General features: G+C 57.1%; 1 protein-coding gene across 7 annotated transcripts in view; it reads left to right on the top strand.

The window, feature by feature from the left end:
* LOC144949366 (long-chain-fatty-acid--CoA ligase ACSBG2-like) overlaps positions 1-23103 on the top strand; it is an 80976-nt gene that overhangs the window by 35952 nt on the left and 21921 nt on the right. For 4 of the 7 annotated variants that reach the window (XM_078879359.1, XM_078879360.1, XM_078879361.1 and 1 more), the window contains 3 exons: positions 6683-6777; positions 7524-7754; positions 14686-15212. In XM_078879359.1, coding sequence (XP_078735485.1) covers positions 6716-6777; positions 7524-7754; positions 14686-15212 — 820 coding nt within the window. In that variant the 5' untranslated portion in view covers positions 6683-6715. Of the gene's footprint in view, positions 1-3091; positions 3161-6682; positions 6778-7523; positions 7755-14685; positions 15213-23103 lie in introns of those variants that run through there. The other 3 variants (XM_078879365.1, XM_078879362.1, XM_078879364.1) reach the window with 3 other exon arrangements.

The raw sequence follows: 23103 nt of genomic DNA, 5'->3' as shown, positions 1-23103 counted from the left end.
TGACTTCATCTCACACACGGTCAGTGACTTCATCTCACACACGGTCAGTGACTTCATCTCACACACGGTCAGTGACTTCATCTCACACACGGCCAGTGACTTCATCTCACACACGGCGAGTGACTTCATCTCACACACGGTCAGTGACTTCATCTCACACACGGCCAGTGACTTCATCTCACACACGGCCAGTGACTTCATCTCACACACGGTGAGTGACTTCATCTCACACACGGCCAGTGACCTCATCTCACACACGGTCAGTGACTTCATCTCACACACGGCCAGTGACTTCATCTCACACACGGTCAGTGACCTCATCTCACACACGGCCAGTGACTTCATCTCACACACGGTCAGTGACTTCATCTCACACACGGCGAGTGACTTCATCTCACACACGGCCAGTGACTTCATCTCACACACGGTCAGTGACTTCATCTCACACACGGCCAGTGACTTCATCTCACACACGGTCAGTGACTTCATCTCACACACGGTCAGTGACTTCATCTCACACACGGCCAGTGACTTCATCTCACACACGGCCCATGCCTTGCTCTCACATGACCCCGTGACTTCTTCATGCACAGAGACTGCACTGGGTGTGCGCAGTTAATTGGTCCGGGCGGACAAGTGACGTTCGGATATGCAGGGGACGGGAGGCCGGGGGTTGGGTGGGGGTGAGAGGGTGGTGGGGGGTCGAGGGAGCGGGGAGGCGCTGTTTTAATGAATACCTTGACTCACGTTAGCGAATGACAGCTGTCTATTGTGTGTTCCGTAGTGTAGCCAATTAACATTGACAAAGAGTTCCAAGTCTAGGCGGGCTCCGATGCCGGCATCTGGTTTGAATGTTGTATGGCCCGACACTGACTGTTAATCCATTTCTCTGCGTCCTTGGGTCTCGGTTGGGGGAAGTAAGGATAGGATGATTCTTTAATTTTTCGGTTTATTATCAATAATTTTTTTGCCACAAGACTCTGTCTATACAACCTATGCTAATCTCTATGCAAATGTATGGGTCTCTTTGGAAACCTATGGGTTTCTATGCAAGTCTATTGGTTTCTATGTAAGTCTATCTGTCTCTATGTGAACATATGGGTCAATGAGTAAACCTACGGGTCTCTACACAAGTCCTCAGCGCGGCGGTCGGCGACGGCCCCCTGGGTGCAGTTGCACTGCCTGCGCACTCAGTCGCCGACATCGCTTGCGCCGCTGGCGCCCTAACCCTCGCCCACTAGGCAGCAGCGGCAGCAGCAGCGGCAGTGGTGTTGGGGTTGAGCCGGGGCGGCTGGCTGGGCGCGAGTTCGTCTCTCCGTTGGCACTTTGGTCCAGGAGCGTTGCGACATGCTGTAAGTCACACCTACGCCGCCGCCACCGCGTGACCCGCTTGCTGGCTTGTTTCTCGTTCAGCACAATTGCTGGGACACTGGCCAAATAGTTAACTTCCTCGCCTGGTATACAGGAGGTCGTGGGTTCGATCCCGACCCTGACACCTGCTGTATATTTGGAGTTTTTTGCGTGTCTCTCTCCCCGTGGGCACGTGTTTTTTTTCTCTGGGTCCTCCGGTTTTTCCCCTCCACATTTAGAATCGACGTGCGGTTAGAGCATTTGGCTTTCTGTAATTTTCCACATGGTGATACGCCACTTCGTTGAGCGATCATTAGTGGGCAGGTCGCTGCTGAAAAAAGAGCTACAGAGCTCAGGGTGGCCGCATCTGGTGAAATAAAAAAAGTTTTAGTTTCAATGTCTCCAAAACGCCAAGCGGCCAGTAACGAACTGCTCTTAAGTTTCAGAGTAGGTGCATTTGTTGACTTCAGCAAGGTCCTTGTGGCGATTGTCGACTTGCAACGCTGCGCCACCACCGCCACTCTGCGTTCGCTCTTCGCTCACGTAGAGAGAGAGGAAGTCAGGAGGAGTTTCACGTCAGCATCCGTGTGGTGGTCCACCAACCCTCGACGCTGCCTCCACAGGTGGTGTTCCCCCCCTCCCAGACAGTGTCCCCCCTCCCCCCCTCCCGGGTGGTGTCCCGACACGCTCGTTGCAGGGCGGCTTAGATCGCTGCAGCCGCCCTGGCCGACATCCGCTGTGCAGAGCAGCACAAATCAAGAAGCACGGCTACGGAGCGACGCCGTGTGGCCCGCGCTCGGGACCCCCCCGGCGTCAGTCGGCAAGAGTGGGCCCCATCGCGAGGTGGCGTCACGCTCCCAATTTGAGCGAGTTTGGGCGGAGCGCATCGCGAACGTCCCGGCAGGGAGGCTGCCGAGAGGGCCGGTGAGACGCGGCGAGACGCGGTGAGACGCGGCGAGACGCGGCGAGATGCTCCCCTGCCGGGCGAACAGGCGGAATCGTCGTAATCGTGATAAGTAATTAAATTGCCCCCCCGCCCACCCACCCCGGACACTCCGCAACCACCTCCTGTTACGACTCCCCGGCGGGGGGCGGTTGGCCACGGCCCGTGTCTGCGCGTGCAGGGGGGGTGGTGGCGCAGCGGTCGACGCATCTGCGCTGTGAACCCGGCGAACCGAGCTCGATTTCCGCTCACGGCCACCAACATCGGTGACGAATATCTGGTCGACTCAACCTTAAACGAGTACCCGGTGCGGTGTGTAAACATTCGCACTTGGGGGGGGGGGGTGGGGGCGGGAGAGACAAAGGCGTCCGGGCGTGGTGCTGGCCACCTACCCCCTCCTGTGCCGTGCCGGTCTTCACGGGTGTTCGCTTAACAGCACTTGCCACAACAGTCTGTTACCGGCTACACGGGGGATCTTTTCCCTTTGTTCGTGCCGCCGCAACCTCCACCCCACTTGGCACTGCCGCGCGAAACGCGAGCCCCGTACGCATCAGCACAGAACGTACAGAGAGGAGCGGGGAGCAGCGGCGAGATGTGGGGAGATACGGGGAGGAGCGGGGAGGTAGTGGGGGCAGAACAGAGGGACATGGGGCAGAGCGGGGAGGCACGGGGCAGAAGAGGGAGACGTGGGGCCGAGCGGGGTGGAGCGGGGTGGGGTGGGTAGGTGTGGGGAGGTGTGGGTAGGTGTGGGGAGGAGTGGGAGGAGGAGTGGGGGGAGTGGTGGGGGGAGGCACGGGGCAGGACGTCCTCTATAAAACCCCGAGACTGCGGCTGCGCGCCCGTGGCGGTCGCCGTGCGGTGCGCGAGGTGAGCAGGGAACGGGGGGGAGGCGCTGACTCTACCCCTACCCCACCTCAACCCCTAACAATACCCCTATCTCTACCCCTATCTCTACCCCTATCTCTACCCCTAACAATACCCCTAGCAATACCCCATCTCTACCCCTAACAATACCCCTATCTCTAACCACATTGCTACACTTAACAATACCCCTATCTCTACCCCTATCTCAACCCCTAACATTACCCCTAACAATACTCCTATCTCTACCCCATCTCTACCCCATCTCTACCCCTATCTCTACCCCTATCTCTACCCCTAACAATACCCCTATCTCTACCCCTATCTCTACCCCTAACAATACTCCTATCTCTACCCCTATCTCTACCCCTATCTCTATCGCTATCTCTACCCCTAACAATATCCTTCGTCTTAGGGATAGTGTTAGTGGGGAGCGGTAGTGGGTAGCACACCGCATTACGAACCCGGCGACCCGAGTTGGATTCCTACTCACCAGCCAACACCAGTGACGATTATCTGAACTGGTCATGGGCTTCCCCTAGGTAGACTCAGCCTCAAATGAGTATCTCGTGCAGTGTGCAAGCATCACCACTGGAGTGATAAAGGTGGCGAGGCGGGGTGTTGGCCACCCACCCCCTCGTGTGCAGTGCCAACCTTCATAGCTGCTTGCTAACAGCACTTGCCCCTACAGTCTGTTAAGGCTATACGGGGGATCTTTGTCTTTGTGGCATCGGTGATACTCGCTCACAGCACTTGCCCCAACAGTCTGTTAAGGCTATATGGGGAATCTTTGTGTCACCCACCCCCTCGTATGCTGGCCTCCATGGGTGCTACTCGCTAACAGCACTTTCCCCAACAGTCTGTTGAGGCTAGACGGGGGAACTTTGTCTTTGTGTACACCAGGGGGTCGGCAACACGCGGCTACGGAGGTGCGTGCGGCTCTCGAAGGGCCGCCTCGTGACGCATTTATTTATTTATTAACTGACCGCCGTCTCGTGTTCACGTTGCATTGCGGCCCTTGAAATACTGAGTTCGGTTTTTACCGCATTAAGCAACCAACAAATGTTTCTTCTTGTTTTTATTGTGGCGTCCCTGATCCCTGGTGTAGACCAACGTTATGGGGAACGGCGGCGCAGCGGATAGCGCACTCGCGCTCAACACCGGCGACCCGAGATCCGTGTGTGTGTGTGTACGTGTGTGTGTGTGTGTGTACGTGTGTATGTGTACGTGCGACCCGAGTCCCGTGTGTATGTGTACGTGCGACCCGAGTCCCGTGTGTGTGTACGTGCGACCCGAGTCCCGTGTGTGTCTGTACGTGCGACCCGAGTCCCGTGTGTGTGTGTACGTGCGACCTGAGTTCCGTGTGTGTGTGTGTATACGTGCGACCTGAGTCCCGTGTGTGTGTGTGTACGTGCGACCCGAGTTCCGTGTGTGTGTGTGTACGTGCGACCCAAGTCCCGTGTGTGTGTGTACGTGCGACCCGAGTCCCGTGTGTGTCTGTACGTGCGACCCGAGTCCTGTGTGTGTGTGTATACGTGCGACCCGAGTCCCGTGTGTGTGTGTACGTGCGACCCGAGTCCCGTGTGTGTATACGTGCGACCCGAGTCCCGTGTGTGTCTGTACGTGCGACCCGAGTCCCGTGTGTGTGTGTATACGTGCGACCCGAGTCCCGTGTGTGTGTGTACGTGCGACCCGAGTCCCGTGTGTGTGTGTACGTGCGACCCGAGTCCCGTGTGTGTGTGTACGTGCGACCCGAGTCCCGTGTGTGTGTGTACGTGCGACCCGAGTCCCGTGTGTGTGTGTGTACGTGCGACCTGAGTTCCGTGTGTGTGTGTATACGTGCGACCCGAGTCCCGTGTGTGTGTGTGTACGTGCGACCCGAGTCCCGTGTGTGTGTGTACGTGTGACCTGAGTTCCGTGTGTGTGTGTATACGTGCGACCCGAGTTCCGTGTGTGTGTGTGTGTACGTGTGACCTGAGTTCCGTGTGTGTGTGTACGTGTGACCTGAGTTCCGTGTGTGTGTGTGTACGTGCGACCCGAGTCCCGTGTGTGTGTGTGTACGTGCGACCCGAGTTCCGTGTGTGTGTATATACGTGCGACCTGAGTTCCGTGTGTGTGTGTATACGTGCGACCCGAGTCCCGTGTGTGTGTGTATACGTGCGACCCGAGTCCCGTGTGTGTGTGTGTACGTGCGACCCGAGTTCCGTGTGTGTGTGTGTATACGTGCGACCTGAGTTCCGTGTGTGTGTGTGTGTATACGACCCGAGTTCCGTGTGTGTGTGTATATGACCCGAGTTCCATGTGTGTGTGTGTATACGTGCGACCCGAGTTCCGTGTGTGTGTGTATACGTGCGACCCGAGTTCGATTCCCGCTCACAGCCGCCGACAGTGGTGACGATTATCCGAACCGGTCCTGGGCCTCCCTTGGGTCGACTCGGATTGTAGTGGGCACCTGGGTGCAGTTTGCAAACATCGGCACCGGGGAGACAAAGGCGGCCGGGCGAGGTGGTGGCCACACCAACCTCCTCCCGTGTGCCATCGCGGCCTCTAGAGGTGCTGCTCGCCGACAGCGCTTGCCTCCGTGGGCCCCGGGCGGTCGCCCCGGTTCGCCACACACGCGGGACGGCTCTGCTTGCCCCCAACAGTCTGATAGAGGCCACACGGGGGATCTTAATCTCTGTCTCGTGCGTCTGTGTGTCTCGTGTGTCTGTGTCTCTGTCTCGTGTGTCTGTGTGTTTCTATCTCGTGCGTTTGTGTGTGTCTCTGTCTCGTGCGTCTGTGTGTCTCGTGTGTCTGTGTGTCTGTGTCTCTGTCTCGTGTGTCTGTGTGTCTGTGTGTTTCTATCTCGTGTGTTTGTGTGTGTGTTTGTCTCTGTCTCGTGCGTCTGTGTGTCTCGTGTGTCTGTGTGTCTCTGTCTCGTGTGTCTGTGTCTGTGTGTTTCGTGCGTCTGTGCCTGTCTCGTGTGTCTGTGCGTCTGCGTGTCTGTGAGTCTGTGTGTCTCGTGTGTCTCTGTCTCGTGTGTCTGTGTGTGTGTGTCTCTGTCTCGTGCGTCTGTGTGTCTCGTATGTCTCGTGTGTCTCGTGCGTCTGTGTGTCTCGTGTGTCTGTGTGTCTCTGTCTCGTGTGTCTGTGTCTGTGTGTTTTGTGCGTCTGTGCCTGTCTCGTGTGTCTGTGCGTCTGCGTGTCTGCGTGTCTGTGAGTCTGTGTGTCTCGTGTGTCTCTGTCTCGTGTGTCTGTGTCTGTCTCGTGTGTCTGTGCGTCTGCGTGTCTGCGTGTCTGTGAGTCTGTGTGTCTCGTGTGTCTCTGTCTCGTGTGTCTGTGTGTGTCTCGTGTGTCTGTGTGTTTCGTGCGTCTGTGTGTCTGTGTGTCTCTGTCTCTCGTGTGTCTGTGTTTGTCTCGTGTGTCTGTGTGTCTCTGTCTCGTGTGTCTGTGTCTGTCTCGTGTGTCTGTGTGTCTCTGTGTCTCTGTCTCGTGTGTCTGTGTGTCTGCGCGTCTGTGTGTCTGTGTGTCTGTGCGTCTGTGTGGACAGGACGCCGTTGATTGTGCGCCGCCACGCTGCTGAATGAGCGACGCTCACGGGCAGCATCAGGAGCAGCCAAAGACACCGCGACCTCCTCTCCTGCGGTACGACAGCCCCCCATGCCTGCGCCCCCCCCCGTCCCAATATCTCTGTTCCCATCCCACACCCCCTTTGAAGCACCCAACACAAACACAGCCCCCCCCCCTTCACCCTCGCTCCACTGTCGTGCTATACCCCTTGCTCCCTAATTGGCCCTACACCCTCCCCCCACCCCGCACCACCATTGCCCCATCCGCACTTCCACTGTGAGAGCTCTTGTTACCCATTCTGCGTGTGCGTGTGTTTGTGTGTTTCTGCGTGCGTGTGTGTGTTTCTGCGTGCATGTGTGTGTTTATGCGTGCATGTGTGTTTCTGCGTGTGTGTGCGTCCGTGTGTGTGTTTCTGCGTGCGTGTGTATTTCTGCGTGTGTGTGTGTGTTTCTGCGTGCGTGTGCGTGCGTGTGCGTGCGTGTGTGTGATGTGGGGGAGCTTTGGTATAGAGGTTAGCGCACTGCACTACGAACCTGGCTACTCGAGTTCGATTCCCGCTCATGGCCAACACTAGTGACGATTATCTGAACCCGTTCCTGGGCTTCCCCTAGGTCGACTCAGCCTCAAATACCTGGTGCGGTGTGTAAAAATATCGCCACTGGGGAGACAAAAGCGGCCAGGCGTGGCGATGATTGTCTGCAATGATTTCCCTGGGATTGCCCTTGTGGATCACGGCCTTGAATGAGATGAGCGAGTTGTTACCGAGTGAGCTGTGAGCAAAGTTAACCAATGAGCCGTTGCTTTGACTTTCTCGCACACAGCAGCACAAGCGGTGGCTGTGTGGCCGCTGAAACCATGGAGTCCTTGCAAGTCGAAGGCCCGGACAAGGCCGCCGTCGCTGCCGAGACTCTCGCAGTCTCCAACGGGCCGCAGCCGGGCGGTCGCCACGGAGACGGGGGTACCCATGGAGACGGGGGTCGCCACGAAGATGAAGGTCGCCACAGAGACGCGGAGCACCTGGAGGGAGAGGAGCACCCCAACGGCAGCGCCAGGTGAGAGTTTCACGACCCGGCGATTGCAATCCGTTTGGCAGTCGGCCACACCGCTCTCGCAACGCACAGTGTCCCGGTCACAAACACGGAGGGAGAGAAGACATCGTCATCACAGCGATGATGCACCGCTCCGCCACTCCCGACGCAGCCGTCTCCACCATCAACCGCCTCGTTGTAGAATGACAGCAGCTGCTGTTGCTCAACACCAACGGCAGCTGAACAAAGAGGAAAAGACCCAGCGAATCAATTATGAATCGCGAGCTTTTCAACAAATTCCCGCCGGTGTCAGGATCCTCTGTGCAACTCCGGCACCGGCGCGGCCAGATCCTTCACGTGACGGGGGACGGACGCGACACCATGAGGCGTGGGGGTGGGGTGGGGTGGAGGGGATAGGTGTGCAGGGGGTTAGGTGTTTGTTTTTGTAGGGGAGCGGTAGGGTAGCGGTTTGCGTGCTGCACCACAAACCCCACGTCCCGAATTAGATTCCCGCTCATGGCGAACACCGGTGACGATTATCTGAATCGGCCCTGGGCCTCCCCTAGATTGACTCAGCCTCAGATGGTGCGGTGTATAAACTTCTCCACTCGGTCGTGGTGCTGGCCACCCACTGCCTCGTGTGCTGTGCCAGCCTACATAGATACTTGCTAGCAGCACTTGCCCCAACAGTCTGTTAAAGACTATATGGGGGATCTTTGTCTTTCTAGGTAGGTAGGTGGATGAGTGATTGTGTGGTAGGGGTCTAGGGTTAGGGCGAAGGGGGGATAGGGCATTGGGGGTGAGGCTTGAGGGGGGTAGGAGTGGTGGTGGGATATGTGGAAGGGGCAGGTGTCACAGAGCTGGGGTTCGGGTTGAACTCTGACCGTAGGCCCCCACTCGCCTGTAGTCGTTGGGGACAGGGGTGTGGATCGGTGGGGTGGGTGGTGGTTTGTTTGTGCGGGGGCAGGGTGGATTGTTGCCATCGCTTTGCCGCTCGAACAGCAGCGAACCGGTTACACCTGCAGCACGCTGACGGTGGTGCCAGGGGCTGGGAAAGACATTCCAGGGGAGGAGGGAGCAGCACCGCCCGGCACAGAGGATGTCGCACACAGCAACAACAACAACAACCGCCATTCGCCACTAAGTGGCGGTGACGTCACCACGGCGCTTGTGCCAGGTTAAGTGCGCTTTGAGGTCAAGTGAGGTGTCGAATGCCCGCTGGCAGGAGGTCACTGGACATACCAAGGTGCCATGGGTTGATTGACTGAGATGACTGGCCTATGCACCACCTGTCCCCGCTCCTGTGCCGACTTGATGTGTTTTAGCCACCCGCTGCTCCGCTCGTTGTTGTGAGCATCGCTCCTCTGTCCTCAGAAGTGTTCTTCATGAGCCTCCTCCACAGAGGCCAATCTTGACACCACTGGTACTGGTCATTGGCAATTCCACTCAGCTCTATATCCTCTCGTACCACGTAATTCCCTCTTTTCTCTAGCCTGTGCCGTGCCCGTTAAGCCCCTTCTATCCGGCCGAACAAAAGTTGTTTGGGCATGTTAGGGCTGGGCATGCGGGCTATTTGACCCAGCCAACACAGCCTTGCCTGCCGGAGGAGCTCACCGGGGGAGCTCAGCACTGTGCCCATATATTTCAAGGATTTGTGAGCTCCTCACACAATCCAGCCTGGTTAAACCCAGAATGGTTTAACCAGGCTGGCCAGCCTGAATGTTTCTAACTGGCAAAGATGTCCCATTAGAGGGGTCGACGTTGAACAAATATAGAGAAGGGAGGGCATGACTGTGGCCAAGAAGACCCGGAGCTTCCTTCGTGTGGAGGGACAGACCAGGTAGCTTCCACACGGCAGCCTTACGCAGGCGATGAAACGATAATGCCGCTCAGCTGATTCAGAGTGAGACCTCTGCTGCTAAATAAGAGCTGGCCATAAGGACACTGCCCAGGTATGGAAACATCTCCACTTTCTCCACAACTGCTCTGGCAATGTGGAGCTGAAGGGGTGGAGTATTTGATGACATAAAATTCCCAGGCAGATGCTTAGTTTTGAAGGGGTTGATGGTAAAGCCCCACCTCTTAGTGGCACGCTCCAGGTTCAGCAGCAGCACCTCCAACTCCTCTTGAGTAAGCAGCAATCACCAGATCATCGGCATACATGATATGGTTGACCAATTGGGAGCCATCCCTCGACTGCACCCGGGCATCGATCAGCCTCACATTGTATCTTTACCAGATGGAGATTCCTCCAGTGCATTTGTAGTGAGTCCAACTGAGTCGCAGACGTTGTCTTGGGAGCAACACTTTATTATATCAACTCAACACACAACATCACGTGACCCACACTCGGGTGGGTGTTGAACGCCCATCTAACACGCTACGGCAGAACTAGACACGGGTCGCTATCCCGGCCCGGACCACGAGCTGGGTCCCGGACCGCGTGGCTCGAGGCTTCTTCAACCCGACGTGGATCTTCTTCACCAGCGACACGAAGAACCCCGAGCCCCTCACGGGGGGGCCCCGTTATATCGGCCCGGGCTGGGGCTGGCTCCGCCCCTCGCCCCGCCCACCTTCTAGTTCTCTCTCTGGCTCTTTCTCGAAGGCTTCCGAGAGCTCCTCTATACCACGTGACCGCCCAGCGGCCCCCGTCCGTCGGTGGCCCCCCTCTAATATAATCCGGTCACGTGACGGCAGGTCAACCAGCGTATCGTGCCCCAACGTCACCCTGGCTGGCTGACGCTTTCTCTCGCTCCCTCACGGGGAGCCCGCACTGCACACTGTACGTGGTGCCTCCGTGCTGACCAGCGGTCACCCAAGCCCCGCTAGAGCTGGTGGTACTACGCACAGTAACTGTGCTGCCCGTAATGACAACACATTACCCGCCGTGGCTTCGCAAGCCCAGCACCACACGGTGACATTCACAGTCACTACACAGTCATGGAAAGCTTCTCGAACTACATGGTCGGAAAATAATGTTGAATAATGTGGGAGCCAGAGGACATCTCTTTCGCACACCAAGGTGAACAGGGAAAGGCTCTGATTCCTGGCCACGTAGTTTTACCTGGGTCTGCTCACCATCATGAAGGTCCTTAATGACTGTGAGCAGAGAGTCAGGGACTCCGAAAAGCACAAAGAACAACCCAGAGCCCAGGCCTACTGATGCTATGATAGGCCTGGCCGCGAGAGCTTGCGTGCAAATTCGTTGAACTTCTTTGGCACCGTACGTAGCCAACCGTGCTCATCAGCGGTGCGATTAACACCGGCAACGGCGTCATAGCTGCCGGTGAATGCGTCACGCTTGGGCGAGTGGGCGGGTGGGTGGGTGGGTGGGCGGGTGGTGGGTCGGGCGAGTGGGCGGCCGAGGGTTTGTAACCGCGACGGTTATCCTAAATCACGGAGCGGGCGAGTTGTCCATCTCATCGCCGCCACCGCTCGTGTCACCGAGCGAAGCCGTCCGCTCTGCTTGCGTCGCAGGGAGGCACTCGGCCACGCGGCAATGCTGCCCCTCTGATTGGACAGAGGGGCAGCATGCATCTTAGTTTTACGGACTGCACGGTGAACCCACCGTGGTCTGCGCTGCTTCAACAGAGGAGCAGGAGGAGGAAGAGCGACACGAACTCTCTCTGCTGAGGCTCTCTCTGTCTCTTTGTCTCTCTCGTCGTGACAGCAGCAGCATCAGATCTCGACATTGGCATCGAGATCTTGAAAAGACTGCTACCATACGTAAGAAGAGAATAGTACTGTGGTAAATGTTAGTGTATGCCCAATGTTAGTGTCTGGGGCAATGTTAGTGTATGGGCAATGTTAGTCTATGGGCAATGTTAGTCTATGGGAAGTATAGGTCTATGGGCAATGTTAGTCTATGGGAAGTATAGGTCTATGGGCAATGTTAGTCTATGGACCGAACGGTAAACCCACTGTTGTCTGTGCTCCCTGAGCGGAGGGAGAGCAGCGACACGACACGAACTCTCTGCTGAGGCTCTCTCTCTCATCGTAACGAGCAGCAGCATCTGACCTCGACATTCACTGGGTCACGTGGCCCGCAAGCTCGGGCACTGCCCGGCTAAGCAGCTTCTGTTTGGCTGGATCCAGGGGTCTAGACGGACGCGGTATGGGCTAGAGAAGAGATGGACTGATGTGGTACAGGAGGGCGTGGACTTGCCGTGTCAAGATCGACCTCTGTGGAGGAGGCTCGTGAAGGACGCTACGTGGCCATTGGAGGTAGTCGCCCTCCAACAAAAGCGTAGCGGCACTCAACAGCAACACAGCAAGTTGGCACAGTAGGGAGCGCAGGTGGTGTATCTGGCAGTCATCTCAGTCGGTCAACCCGTGCCAGCGAGCCTTGGACACTTGGCATGAGCTCCAGGCGGTAGCCTTGCGTGACACAAGCTCCGCGGTGACGTCACCGCTACTTGTTGCTGTTGGTGTCTGCATCGGTTTCCTCCGACTTCTCCAGATCCCTCCACAGCTGCTCAACTGACACCCACGCACAACACCATGACGTAACCGGTAATTCCGATGCCATAACCTGCAAGTCACTCAATGGGGATCGCACACAAGGCGACGCAGTGGCTAGGAGATGTTAACTACCTCGCCTGGTGTGCAGGAGGTCGTGGGTTCGATCCCGACCCTGACGCCTGCTGCTGTATATTTGGAGTTTGCTTCTCTCTCTCGCCATGGTCGCGTGGATTTTTTCCACGCGACCTCCGGTTCCTCACTCCACATTTAGAATCAGCGTCACGAGTTCAGAGTATTCGGCCGCGACACAATTCCACGTGAGGACGATGAGCCCACTTCGTTGAGCTGTCACTCGCGATGGCCGGGTCGCTTCTGAAATAAAGAGCTATGCAGCTCAGCGGCGGGGCCTCACCTGGCAAAATAAAAATAGTTTCTCGTTTTTATTTGGTATTGCGGCAGCAGCATCAGTGGCGGCATCCCCCCCCCCCCCCCCGTTGCGACCGCTTGGCACGACCCTCGTCCGGCAGAGGACAATCGCAATGACGACGACGACGATAATAATGAAATAAAAACACTTGTAACTAAATCTGCGACGACACCAAAATAAGCACCAGAGGAATGTAATCTTGGTGGCGATCGTCGTCGCCGCTCACGTCCCGAGGGAGCGCCCCCCCCACCTCGTCGCTACCTCCTCCCCCCTCCCCACCCTCCTCCTCGTCGCTCGCTCACTCAGCCGTGCAGAGCAAGGGGGTTACAGACGGTTAACACAACAATAACGACGACGACCACCACGACCACCACGACCACCACGACCAGAACAACCACAACAACCACCACAACCACCACAACCAGAACAACCACCACAACCACCACAACCACCACAACCAGAACAACCAGAACAACCAAGTCTCTAGGGGCTTTTTCAGGATGGTCCTGCCAAGTCTTCACAGGAGGGGCGTGGGTTGTGATGCTGCTGATGCTGCTGCAACATCGCGAGTGGGAATCGAACTCGGGTCACCGGCTTTGTAGCGCTTCGCGCTGAACAGTTCCACTGTCGCTCCCCACACAAAGGCGAGGATTCCCCGTGTTGCCCTAACAGTGCTGTTAGCGAGCACCTGTGAAGGCCGGCCACGGTACGCATAGGGGTGGGTGGGCAGCACCACGCCCTAGTGATGATGTTTACACACCGCACCAGCTACTCATTTGAGGCAGAGTCGACCTAGGGTAGGCCCAGGACCGGATCGGATATTCGTCGCCGATGTTGGCCGTGATCGGGAATGGAACTCGGGTTTGCCGGATTTGTAGTGCAGCGCAGCGCTAAGCATTCCACTACTGCTCCACACACACACACATTTGCCACTAAGCGGCAGTGACGTCACCATTGCACTTGTGCCAGGTTTGGTGCACTTTGAGGCCACGTGAAGGCTCGCTGGCAGGAGGTCGCTGGCAGGAGATGACTGGCCAATGCACCACCTGTGCTCCCCACAGTGCCAACTTGCTGTGTGTTTTAGCCGCCCAGCGCTCCGCTTGTTGTTGTGAGCATCGCTCCTCTGCCCTCCGTTGTTGGAGGGCGACTGCCTCCAACTGCCCAGTAGTAACAGCAACCTTCACGAGCCTCCTCCACAGAGGTTGATCTTGACACCGCTGGTACTGGTCCTCGGCATGTCCACTCAGCTCCACGTCCTCCTGTACCGCATCAGTTAATCTCTTCTCTAGCCCATGCCACATCCGTTTAGCCCCTTCTATCCGGCCAAGCAGAAGCTGCTTGGACATGGTGTGGATGGGCATGCGGGCTACATGACCCAGCCAACGCAGCCTCGTCTGCCAACTCACACTCATATGCTCAGACTTGTACACTCACAACAAAGACAAAAATCCCCTATATAGCCTTAACAGACTGTGGGGGAAAGTGCTGTTAGCGAGCACCTATGAAGGCCGGAATGGCACACGTGGGGGTGGGTGGCCAACACAACAAAAACGCACGCGCACACACACACGTGTCCACGCAGCCATACACACAAAGACATATCCCCCATATAGCCTTAACAGACTGTAGGGGCAAGTGCTGTGAGCGAGTATCACCGATGCCACAAAGACAAATATCCCCCGTATAGCCTTAACAGACTGTAGGGGCAAGTGCTGTTAGCAAGCAGCTATGAAGGTTGGCACTGCACACGTGGGGGTGGGTGGCCAGCACCACGCCTCGCCACCTTTATCACTCCAGTGGCGATGCTTGCACACTGCACGAGGTACTCATTTGAGGCTGAGTCGACCTAGGGGAAGCCCATGATCGGTTCAGATCACTGGTGTTGATCGTGAGCGGGAATTGAACTCGGGTTGCTGAGTTTGTAGCGCAGCGTGCTACCCGCTACACTACCCCACGCTCACACGATCACACCTCCGATTAGCACGGTTGGCTACGTACGGTGCGAAAGAAGTTCAGCACACACGCGCTCACACGCTCCGCCTCTGTGCTCCCACGCTGTCCCCGCAGGGTGGAGCTCCCGCCGGATCGCTCGGTGGACGACGTCGAGTCGCTCCCCCTGAGCGTGGAGCACTCCCAGCGGGACGCCCCTCACACCCACCCGGAGCAGCGCTCACCTCCCGCTGCTCCTCCTCCTCCTGCTGCCGCTGCCCCTGCTGCTGCCGCTCCTACTGCTGCACCTGCCACTACTGCTACTCCTGCTGCTGTTGCTGCCGCTCCTACTGCTGTTGCTCCTCCTGCCCCTCCTCCTGCTGCTGCTCCTGCTGCTACTGCTGCTCCTCCTTCTGCTTCTGCTGTTGCTGCTCCTCCTCCTGCTGCTGCCCCTGCTCCTCCTCCTGCTGTTGCTGCTCCTCCTCCTGCTGCTGCCCCTGCTGCTGCTCCTCTTGCCCCTGCTGCTGCTGCCCCTCCTCCTGCTGCTCCTCCTCCTGCTGCTGCTCCTGCTGCTCCTCCTGCTGCAGAGGCAGCCCCCTCTGTCTCCGCAGAGGCCTGCGCTGGGGCCCAGGCTGGGGACCCCGAGAGGATCCCCTCGCTTCCAGGTGACCGGCACAGGCCACCGCTTTTCCACACGCGCGTGTGTGCATGTGTAACGTGTGCGTGTGTGTGTATATGTAACGTGTGTGTGCGTGCGTGTACGTGTGTGTGCATGTATGTGTAATGCACACGTGTGTGTGTGTGTGTTCATGTGTAATGCGTGCGTGTTTAACGGGTGCGTGTGTAATATGTGCATGTGTGCATGTTTAACGTGTGTGCGTGCATGTGTAATGCGCGCGTGTGTGCATGTGTAGTGACTGAATCGGAGACACTAAGAGTTGGAGGCACTCTGTTTATTAACACGCTCCAACGGGTTAACACTTCGTCTATAGTCGACTACGGTTCCCAGCCAGGGCAGCTGGTAGGCTGGCTCGCTGGCGACGCCGAGATGGTGAAGACGGAGACGACGGCGAAGACTCCGGCAGCAGCACGACGGGGATCCCCCCACTCCACACGACAGCCCCGCGGTCCCCTCTCGGGCCCCTCTTATACTGCCAGCGTGGCCTGGCTCCGCCCGCGGCCACGCCCCCTTTCTAGAACCTACCAGCGGGTTCTTGGTGTGCCCCTTCTTTGACCTTTCCCCTAGATCCCCCTCTGGTGTACCACGTGGCCTGCTGACCTCAGGGCTGCTGTCAGCTGCAGATCCCCATCCCCGCCAGTAGCCAGCGCTATGCTGCTACGTAGCCAATTCTATGTCACTACACATGTGTAACACGAGCGTGTGTAATGCGTGCGTGTGTAATGTGTTCATTCGTGCATGTGTAATGTGTGCGTGTTTATGTATGTGAAACACAAGCATGTGTAATGCATGCGTGTGTGCATGTGTAACACGAGCGTGTGTAATGCGTGTGTGTGTGTGTAATGCGTGCATGTGTGTATGTATGTGTAGTGACTGTTATTGTCACTGTGTGGTGCCGGGCTTACAAAGCCACAGCGGATAATGTGTTGACATTATGTTTAACCCGCTTACTGTGCATAGTACCAGCCCGAGCGGGGCTTGGGTGAGCGCTGGTCAGTGCGGAGGGACCGCGAGCAGTGTGCGGTGTGGGCTCCCGGTGAGGGAGCGAGAGGGAGCATCAGCCAGCCAGGGTTACGTTGGGGCACGATACGCTGGTTGACCTGCTGACACGTGACCGGATGATATTGGAGGGGGGCCACTGGTGGACGGGGGCCGCTGGGCGGTCACGTGGTATAGAAGAGCTCTTGGGAGCCTTCGAGAAAGAGCTCGAGAGATCTGGAAGGTGGGCGGGGCAAAGGGCGGAGACAGCCCCAGCCCAGGGGGATATAACGGGGGCCCCGTGAAGAGCTCGAGGTTCTTCGTGTGCTGGTGTGAAGAAGATCCACGTCGCGGAAAAGAAGCCATTAGGCACACGGTCCAGGACCCAGCTTGTGGTCCGGGCCAGGATAGCGACCCGTGTCTAGTTCGGCCGTAGCGTGGTTAGATGGGCATTCGATACCGGAGTGTAGATTGTGTGATGTTATGTGGAAGTTGCTAAATAAATAGTGTTGCTCCCAAGGCAACGTCTACGACTACAACTGGTGTCGGAAGTGGCCAACTTGCTAGACTGTAGCTAGCGGTAGACAAGTCATGTCTACGCGTCACAGAGATCGTGTACGGGCAGAGGTGCTGCCGGCGGAGCAGGGCGCAGTTGGGGCGCAGGGCGCCTCGCCTTCACTGGAGGAGCTCGTCAGGGACGCACACGGCCATCTCGCTGACCTCCTCCAAGCGGCATCCTCCATCCTCGTTGAGATGCGGTCCCTGCCCTCGACGGCAAAAGAGGGAGCGGAGGAGCTGTCCGGACGGGGCGAATCGGCCGCCATTTCACAAAAGGTGGGAACGCCATCGCCGCTGCCCACGCTAGCGGGCGCGATTTTGCTGCTGGAGCGGAGCGCTGAGCCCGCCAAGCTTGAAGCAGGGACGTCCAAGTCGATCGACGTCCAGTCGCTCCACCGTCGGCTGCCCTTCATTAAAGAATTTGTTGCTGCCAGCGGCGATTGGGTGGCATTTAAGGGGCGATTTCTTACAAATGCCGACGGAGGTGGAAGTGCTGAAGGCGCTGCCCACCGCCCTCGATGGTGATGCTTTGGCGGCATTTCTCACCATCCCGCTGTTTGAGAGGTCCACCCTCATGCAGGTGTTGAACCAGATGGCCACTGTTTTCGAGCCTCCGCTGAACACCCGTCAGAAGTTCGCCGTGAGGCGGAAAGGGGATGGTGAGTCCGCTCTCGCCTACAGAAGTCCGCTCTTGGCACTGGCGAAGGCCGCGTTCCCGAAAATGGACCACGATGGCCTTGACACCTCGGTCCTCGAAGATTTTGGGACTCGCCAAGGATCTCCGTACTATGCTTCCCGCCGAGGACAGGGAGGTATCTTCGCTCAATATTGGCAGGTGCATACAGGCGCAACAGACCCTGCAACGTGACAGGTGTTGGTGGCGTGCTCCGCATCTTCCACGGAGCCCGGGGCCCACGCGGACGGGGAGCCTGCTTCTGCGTGCTCGCTGCATTAGCGGAGCGGCGATTGTCGGGGTGATGGAGATCGGCGACGGGATGACGGCGGCGGGCGAGGTCTGCTTCGTCCCAGTGCAGCAGCAGACGGGTCACCTGCTACAACTGCGGCCTGCCGGGGCACGTCCAGTCAGGCTGCCGGTTCCTCGACGGCGGCCCCCGGGACGTCCGCCCTCCTACGACTCTCTGCTCTCTAAGGCGAGTCGCGGCGCACCTCACACTCGGCCCCGGGGTTCACTTCACCCATCGGGGGGGTCCCATTTGCGTCGGGGACGCGCACGGGTTCGGTGGGAGTCGGTGCGTGCTCGCGACACGCGGCCGCTCCGACCAGATCAGTGGTCGGAGCTGGCTTATCACGTGGTCGCGGCGACCGCGGGGTCGTCGGCTGTGCTTGGGTTCGTTGAGGAGGTTGAAGTTCGCATGCTTGTTGACACCGGCGCGTCTTCAACCATTATTTCCGAACTAATTTACAACATTTTGCCCCCCTGGTGTCGGATTTTGGAGCCGGTGGATGCTCCTTGTTTCGCTGCCAATGGCGGATCATTGGGGATAATTGGTCGGATTTCTGTTGCGTTGCGCATTGCCGATGTCTCATTGTCGGGCCGTGTTTTGGTTTCTACGGTCCTGGTTGTCCCGTGCTTGCTGGGGACTTATTTTCTCGGCAAAATGCCCCTGAAGATTTGTATCGACCAGGGCTGTTTGGAATTGCCGTCGGGACGGCGTATGGCATTTCTCCCGTCTCCGACCCGCATGTGTTCTGCTAACGCCACGGTGCAAGCACTTGCGGTGCGGATTCCGCACAGCGCGCAAATGTTGGTGCCCCTTCGATTGCGTAAACCGCTCGATGCGCGCACTGTGGGGGACGGTATTGTGTTGGGTCCCTCGAATAAGCTTAGTCAGGGGATGTTACTCGTAGCGGCTCAGACGCTGGTCTCCCAGGACCAGGCACCGTTTATTCAAGTCCTCAATGCCAGGTCGGACACTACGGTCATTCAGGAGGGTTCCGTGATTGCTCGCGCGTCTCCGGCGTGTCCGGAGGCGGATGTCGTGGAGAATGTCCGGGTCAGCGTTCGGTCTCACAGACCCAAGGATGTGGATGAGGCATGGATGCATAAGCTGTGCTCGGAATGCGGCGATTTATCCGCAGGACAAATGGGGAAGCTGAGAGCGCTCATACGGGAGTTTTCGGACATTTTTAGTAAAAGTAAATTTGATATAGGTCGCACGTCCCTGTTGAGCCACCATATTGACACGAGAAATGCCGCCCCCATTCGGCAGAATCCTTACCGCCTGAGCCTGGCCGAAAAGGAACACGTTCGTGCGGCAGTGGATGAAATGTTGGCCACGGATATCATCTCGCCGTCCACCAGTCCATGGGGTGCTCCGATCGTCCTTGTTAAGAAGCACGATGGCAGTCTGCGTTTTTGTGTCGATTTCAGAAAACGTAACAAAGTTTCTGTCGCAGATGCGTACCCCTTGCCTCGTATGGACGATTCGTTGGACGCTCTGATGGGCGTGCGTTTTTTTTCCACCCTTGACAGTTTCCGCTTGACGAGGCCTCAAAGCCCAAGACAGCTTTTCGAACACCGCAAGGGTTGTTCGAGTTTAACCGGCTCCGGATGGGGCTCCATTCTGCTCCGGCCACTTTTCAGAGGTTGATGGAATTGGTTTTGGCGGGCCTCCAGTGGGATTCATGCCTCATCTACTTGGATGACGTCATTGTTTTTGGCCGCACGTTCGATGAGCATTTGGATCACCTGCGGGCTGTTTTCATTAAGATGCGTGCGGCCGACCTGAAATTCAAGCCCCAAAAATGTCATCTGCCCCAAAAATCTGTTCGATGCTTGGGCCACATAGTCATCGAATCGGGAATCGCGATGGATCCGGAGAAAATTGCTTGCGTTCGGACGTGCCCAACCCCCACCTTGGCCAGGGAGGTGCGCAGTTTTATCACCGATTTGTCGCGGGGTTCGCATATATAGCTAAACCTCTCCACACCCTGATGGCGAAGGGCCAAAAATTTCATTGGGGGGAGTAGGAGGAGGCTGCGTACCGCTCTATTCGTGATGGGCTGGTTAACGCCCCTCCCCTGTGTTATCCCGACTTTTCGTTGCCGTTCATTTTGGACACGGACGCCAGTAATACCGGCATTGGTGCGGTGTTATCCCAAGTCGTAAATGGCGTGGAGCACGTGGTTGCATATGGCAGCAGGGTGCTGTCTCCGGCTGAGCAGCAGTACTGCGTAACGCGCCGGGAGCTGTTGGCCATTGTGCTTTTTGTGCAACAATATCGGCCATACTTGTACGGGTGACACTTCGAGGTGCACTCCGATCACGTGGTGCTCCAGTACGCGTTGCGTGTGGACCAGCCCTCCAGTAAATTGTCACGCTGGCTCGAAATCCTCCAGGATTTTTCATTCAATGTTACATATCGCAAAGGTTCTCGCCATACGAACGCCGATGCCCTATCGTGATTGCCAGCAAGCGGGGAGTGTGCTTGTTTTTCGGATTCGGGTCGTTGTCGACCGGCCGGCTCGACCTCCCCCTCGCCTCTCGTTGCGTCTGCCGCGGACACGATGGGAGGGACGGGCGACGTCCTCGTAGCACGGGATGCGACTTTGGGGCTGGACTACAAGGTGTGGGGACGCCGGCAGGCGGAGGACACGTCCCTCCTTAAGTTGCGCCGGCGTGTCAGGGAGACCGCCGATGGCACGGCTCTGCGGGGTGTTAACTCGTTTGTCCTGCGGGGCGGGCTGCTCATGTACTGGAACGGAGGATTGCGCCATTATGCTATTGTTGTCCCTACCGCCCTGCGTGGCGAGGGTGTTGTAGGCTGTGCATAAACGGCTGTTGCACCTCGAAGTGCAGAAGACGCTGGCCGGCTATGGCCTCCGACGTCGAGGATCTACTTAAGGGCTGCGTGAAGTGTGCCCGGCGGAAGCCGCCAACGAGATCCTGTTGCCCTCCACTACAATCCATCCAGGTGTCACGGGTAAATGAAATTGTTGCCCTCGATATTCTCGGGCCGTTTCCCGCTTCTGCGCGTGGCTGCGCGTGGCAACAAATACTCGTGGGCGTTGAGTATTTCTCGCGCTGGCCTATGGCTTGGCCGCTCCCAAATCAATCGGCTGTGGCTATTACCGAGGCGTTCCTCAATGGCTATGTTCTGGATAAGGATCAAGGCAAAACATTTTTCCTCCAAGCTGCTGCATGAGGTTTGCGATCTGCTGGGAACGAAAAAGGTACGCACGTCGCTGTACCACCCGCAAACGGATGGCATGGTCGAACGCCTACACAGGACTCTGACCTCCATGTTGAGTCACTTGGTCAGAGAGTCACAGGTCGATTGGAATTTGCATATTCCTGTGGTTCTTGCCGCTTATAGGATGACCCCTCACGTGTCCACCGGCTACTCTTCTTTCTTTTTGATGTATGGGAGGGAGTATGATCCTCCCATCGATGTCCAATTACAGGTGTCTAAAATTTCTGACTCGATTCGGTTCACGATCGAAAAACTTTCCGAGGCGCAGGAAGCCGCCAACGAGCGGCTCAATGGTGCCCGTGTTTTCCTCTGCGATTGCCGGGGGAGAGGGCCTGGTTGTATTGTCCACAGGTGCCAGTGGGCACATCTCCCAAATTGCTGCAACCATGGAGAGGGCCGGTTGATGTGGTTCGAGTCGTGCGGCCGCAGTGTGTCCAGATTCGGTTTGGTAAGCGGAGCTGGTTTGTGCACCTCTCGTCTTAAACCGTTAATTAGGTCGTGTGAGTTTGTTTCATCTCTATATCGAAGGGGCTGAGTGTCGGGTGTGCCCAACGAGCTGGGGCGTGCGTCTGCCGACGCGGGTCCTCAGGAGAGTGTTTCTGTTCCGCCCCCAGGCGCCGCGCGACTGATGCCTCGCACGCGGCCGCTCGTGTCGGCCTCGCGTGCTCTGGATGCCAAGGACCCGACGACCCGGCCTACTGCTCTTCGTGAGGAGTGGCGAGTATTTGGTTGATCCTGCTCGCCATCAAGCTCACGGGCGTTGTTACACGTTGTGGGTGGGAGATGTTGATTGTGGGGATCTCGTGCGACGCGATTGTTGGGTCGTTTTTTTTATTTTATCGATGTGTATATATTGCACAGTTGGGTTGGGTCATTTATTGCGTTGTTCTGTTTGTTGGAGCACACTTGTTATGTTCTGTATAATTGTACGTCGGTTGCTTACTTGGGGGGGAATTGGCAGCCGGGACGGCTGGAAGCTACGGAGGGGGGGGGGGGTGATGTAGTGACTGTGATTGTGTGGTGCCGGGCTTACGAAGCCACGGCAGATAATGTGTTGACATGTGTAGCCTGCTTACGGGGCGTAGTACCAGCCCTAGCGGGGCTTGGGTGAGCGCTGGTCAGCGCGGAGGGACCGCGAGCAGTGTGCGGTGCGGGCTCCCGGTGAGGGAGCGAGAGGGAGCGTCAGCCAACCAGGGTTACGCTGGGGCACGATACGCTGGTTGACCTGCCAACATGTGACCGGATGATATTGGAGGGGGACCACCGGTGGACGGGGGCCGCTGGGTGGTCACGTGGCCTAAAAGAGCTCTCGGGAGCCTTCGAGAAAGAGCTCGAGAGATCTGGAAGGTGGGCGGGGCGAGGGGCGGAGACAGCCCCAGCCTTGGGGGATATAACGGGGGCCCCATGAGGAACTCGAGGTTCTTCGTGTGCTGGTGTGAAGAAGATCCACGTCGGGGAGAAGAAGCCTTTAGCCACGCGGTCCGGGACCCAGCTCGTGGTGATAGCGAACCGTGTCTACCCGAGTGTAGATTGTGTCATTAATTCTAGATTTGAAGCTTTCGTGACTGCAATGATTCATATTCTTAGGTTTTTTCGGTAAAGTCACGTAGGTAAAACATTAAAATTAATGAAAGTAAAAAAAATAATAATAATAATAAAAAAAAAAATTCACAACGTTTCGGAGGCAACACAAGTCTCCGTCATCAGGTGGGACCGTCACAGCCGAATTAGCTGCATCAAGTGAAGCAATGATTCAAGATGTAATCCCTTATAAGCAAGTTGAAGGGAGGTGGAGAGGGGGGGTGGAGAGCTTATCAGGCTGTGGTAGGAAATGGAGAAAGACGGTAAACTACCATTCTTGGATATTCTGTTTAAGAGGAGGCTTGACGGATCCTTGGGACATTCTGTCTACAGGAAAGCCACCCACACAGATTCCTACTTGAAACCGGATTCCCACCACCACCCATCTCAAAAGAATTATCTCATCAAAACGCTATACCACAGAGCCCATGGCATTTCTGACCAACACCACCTGACTGATGAATTAAGACATGTACATCGGGCCCTCAGGATGAACGGATACTCTGACCGTACTATCCGCCAAGCTGTCTCTCCCACCACACAGAA

The sequence above is a fragment of the Lampetra fluviatilis genome, chromosome 53 (genome assembly GCF_964198595.1).
Source record: "Lampetra fluviatilis chromosome 53, kcLamFluv1.1, whole genome shotgun sequence".
Classification (NCBI taxonomy): domain Eukaryota; kingdom Metazoa; phylum Chordata; class Hyperoartia; order Petromyzontiformes; family Petromyzontidae; genus Lampetra; species Lampetra fluviatilis.
Note: the sequence above shows the minus strand (reverse complement) of the source record. Positions and strands in the feature narration are given on the sequence as shown.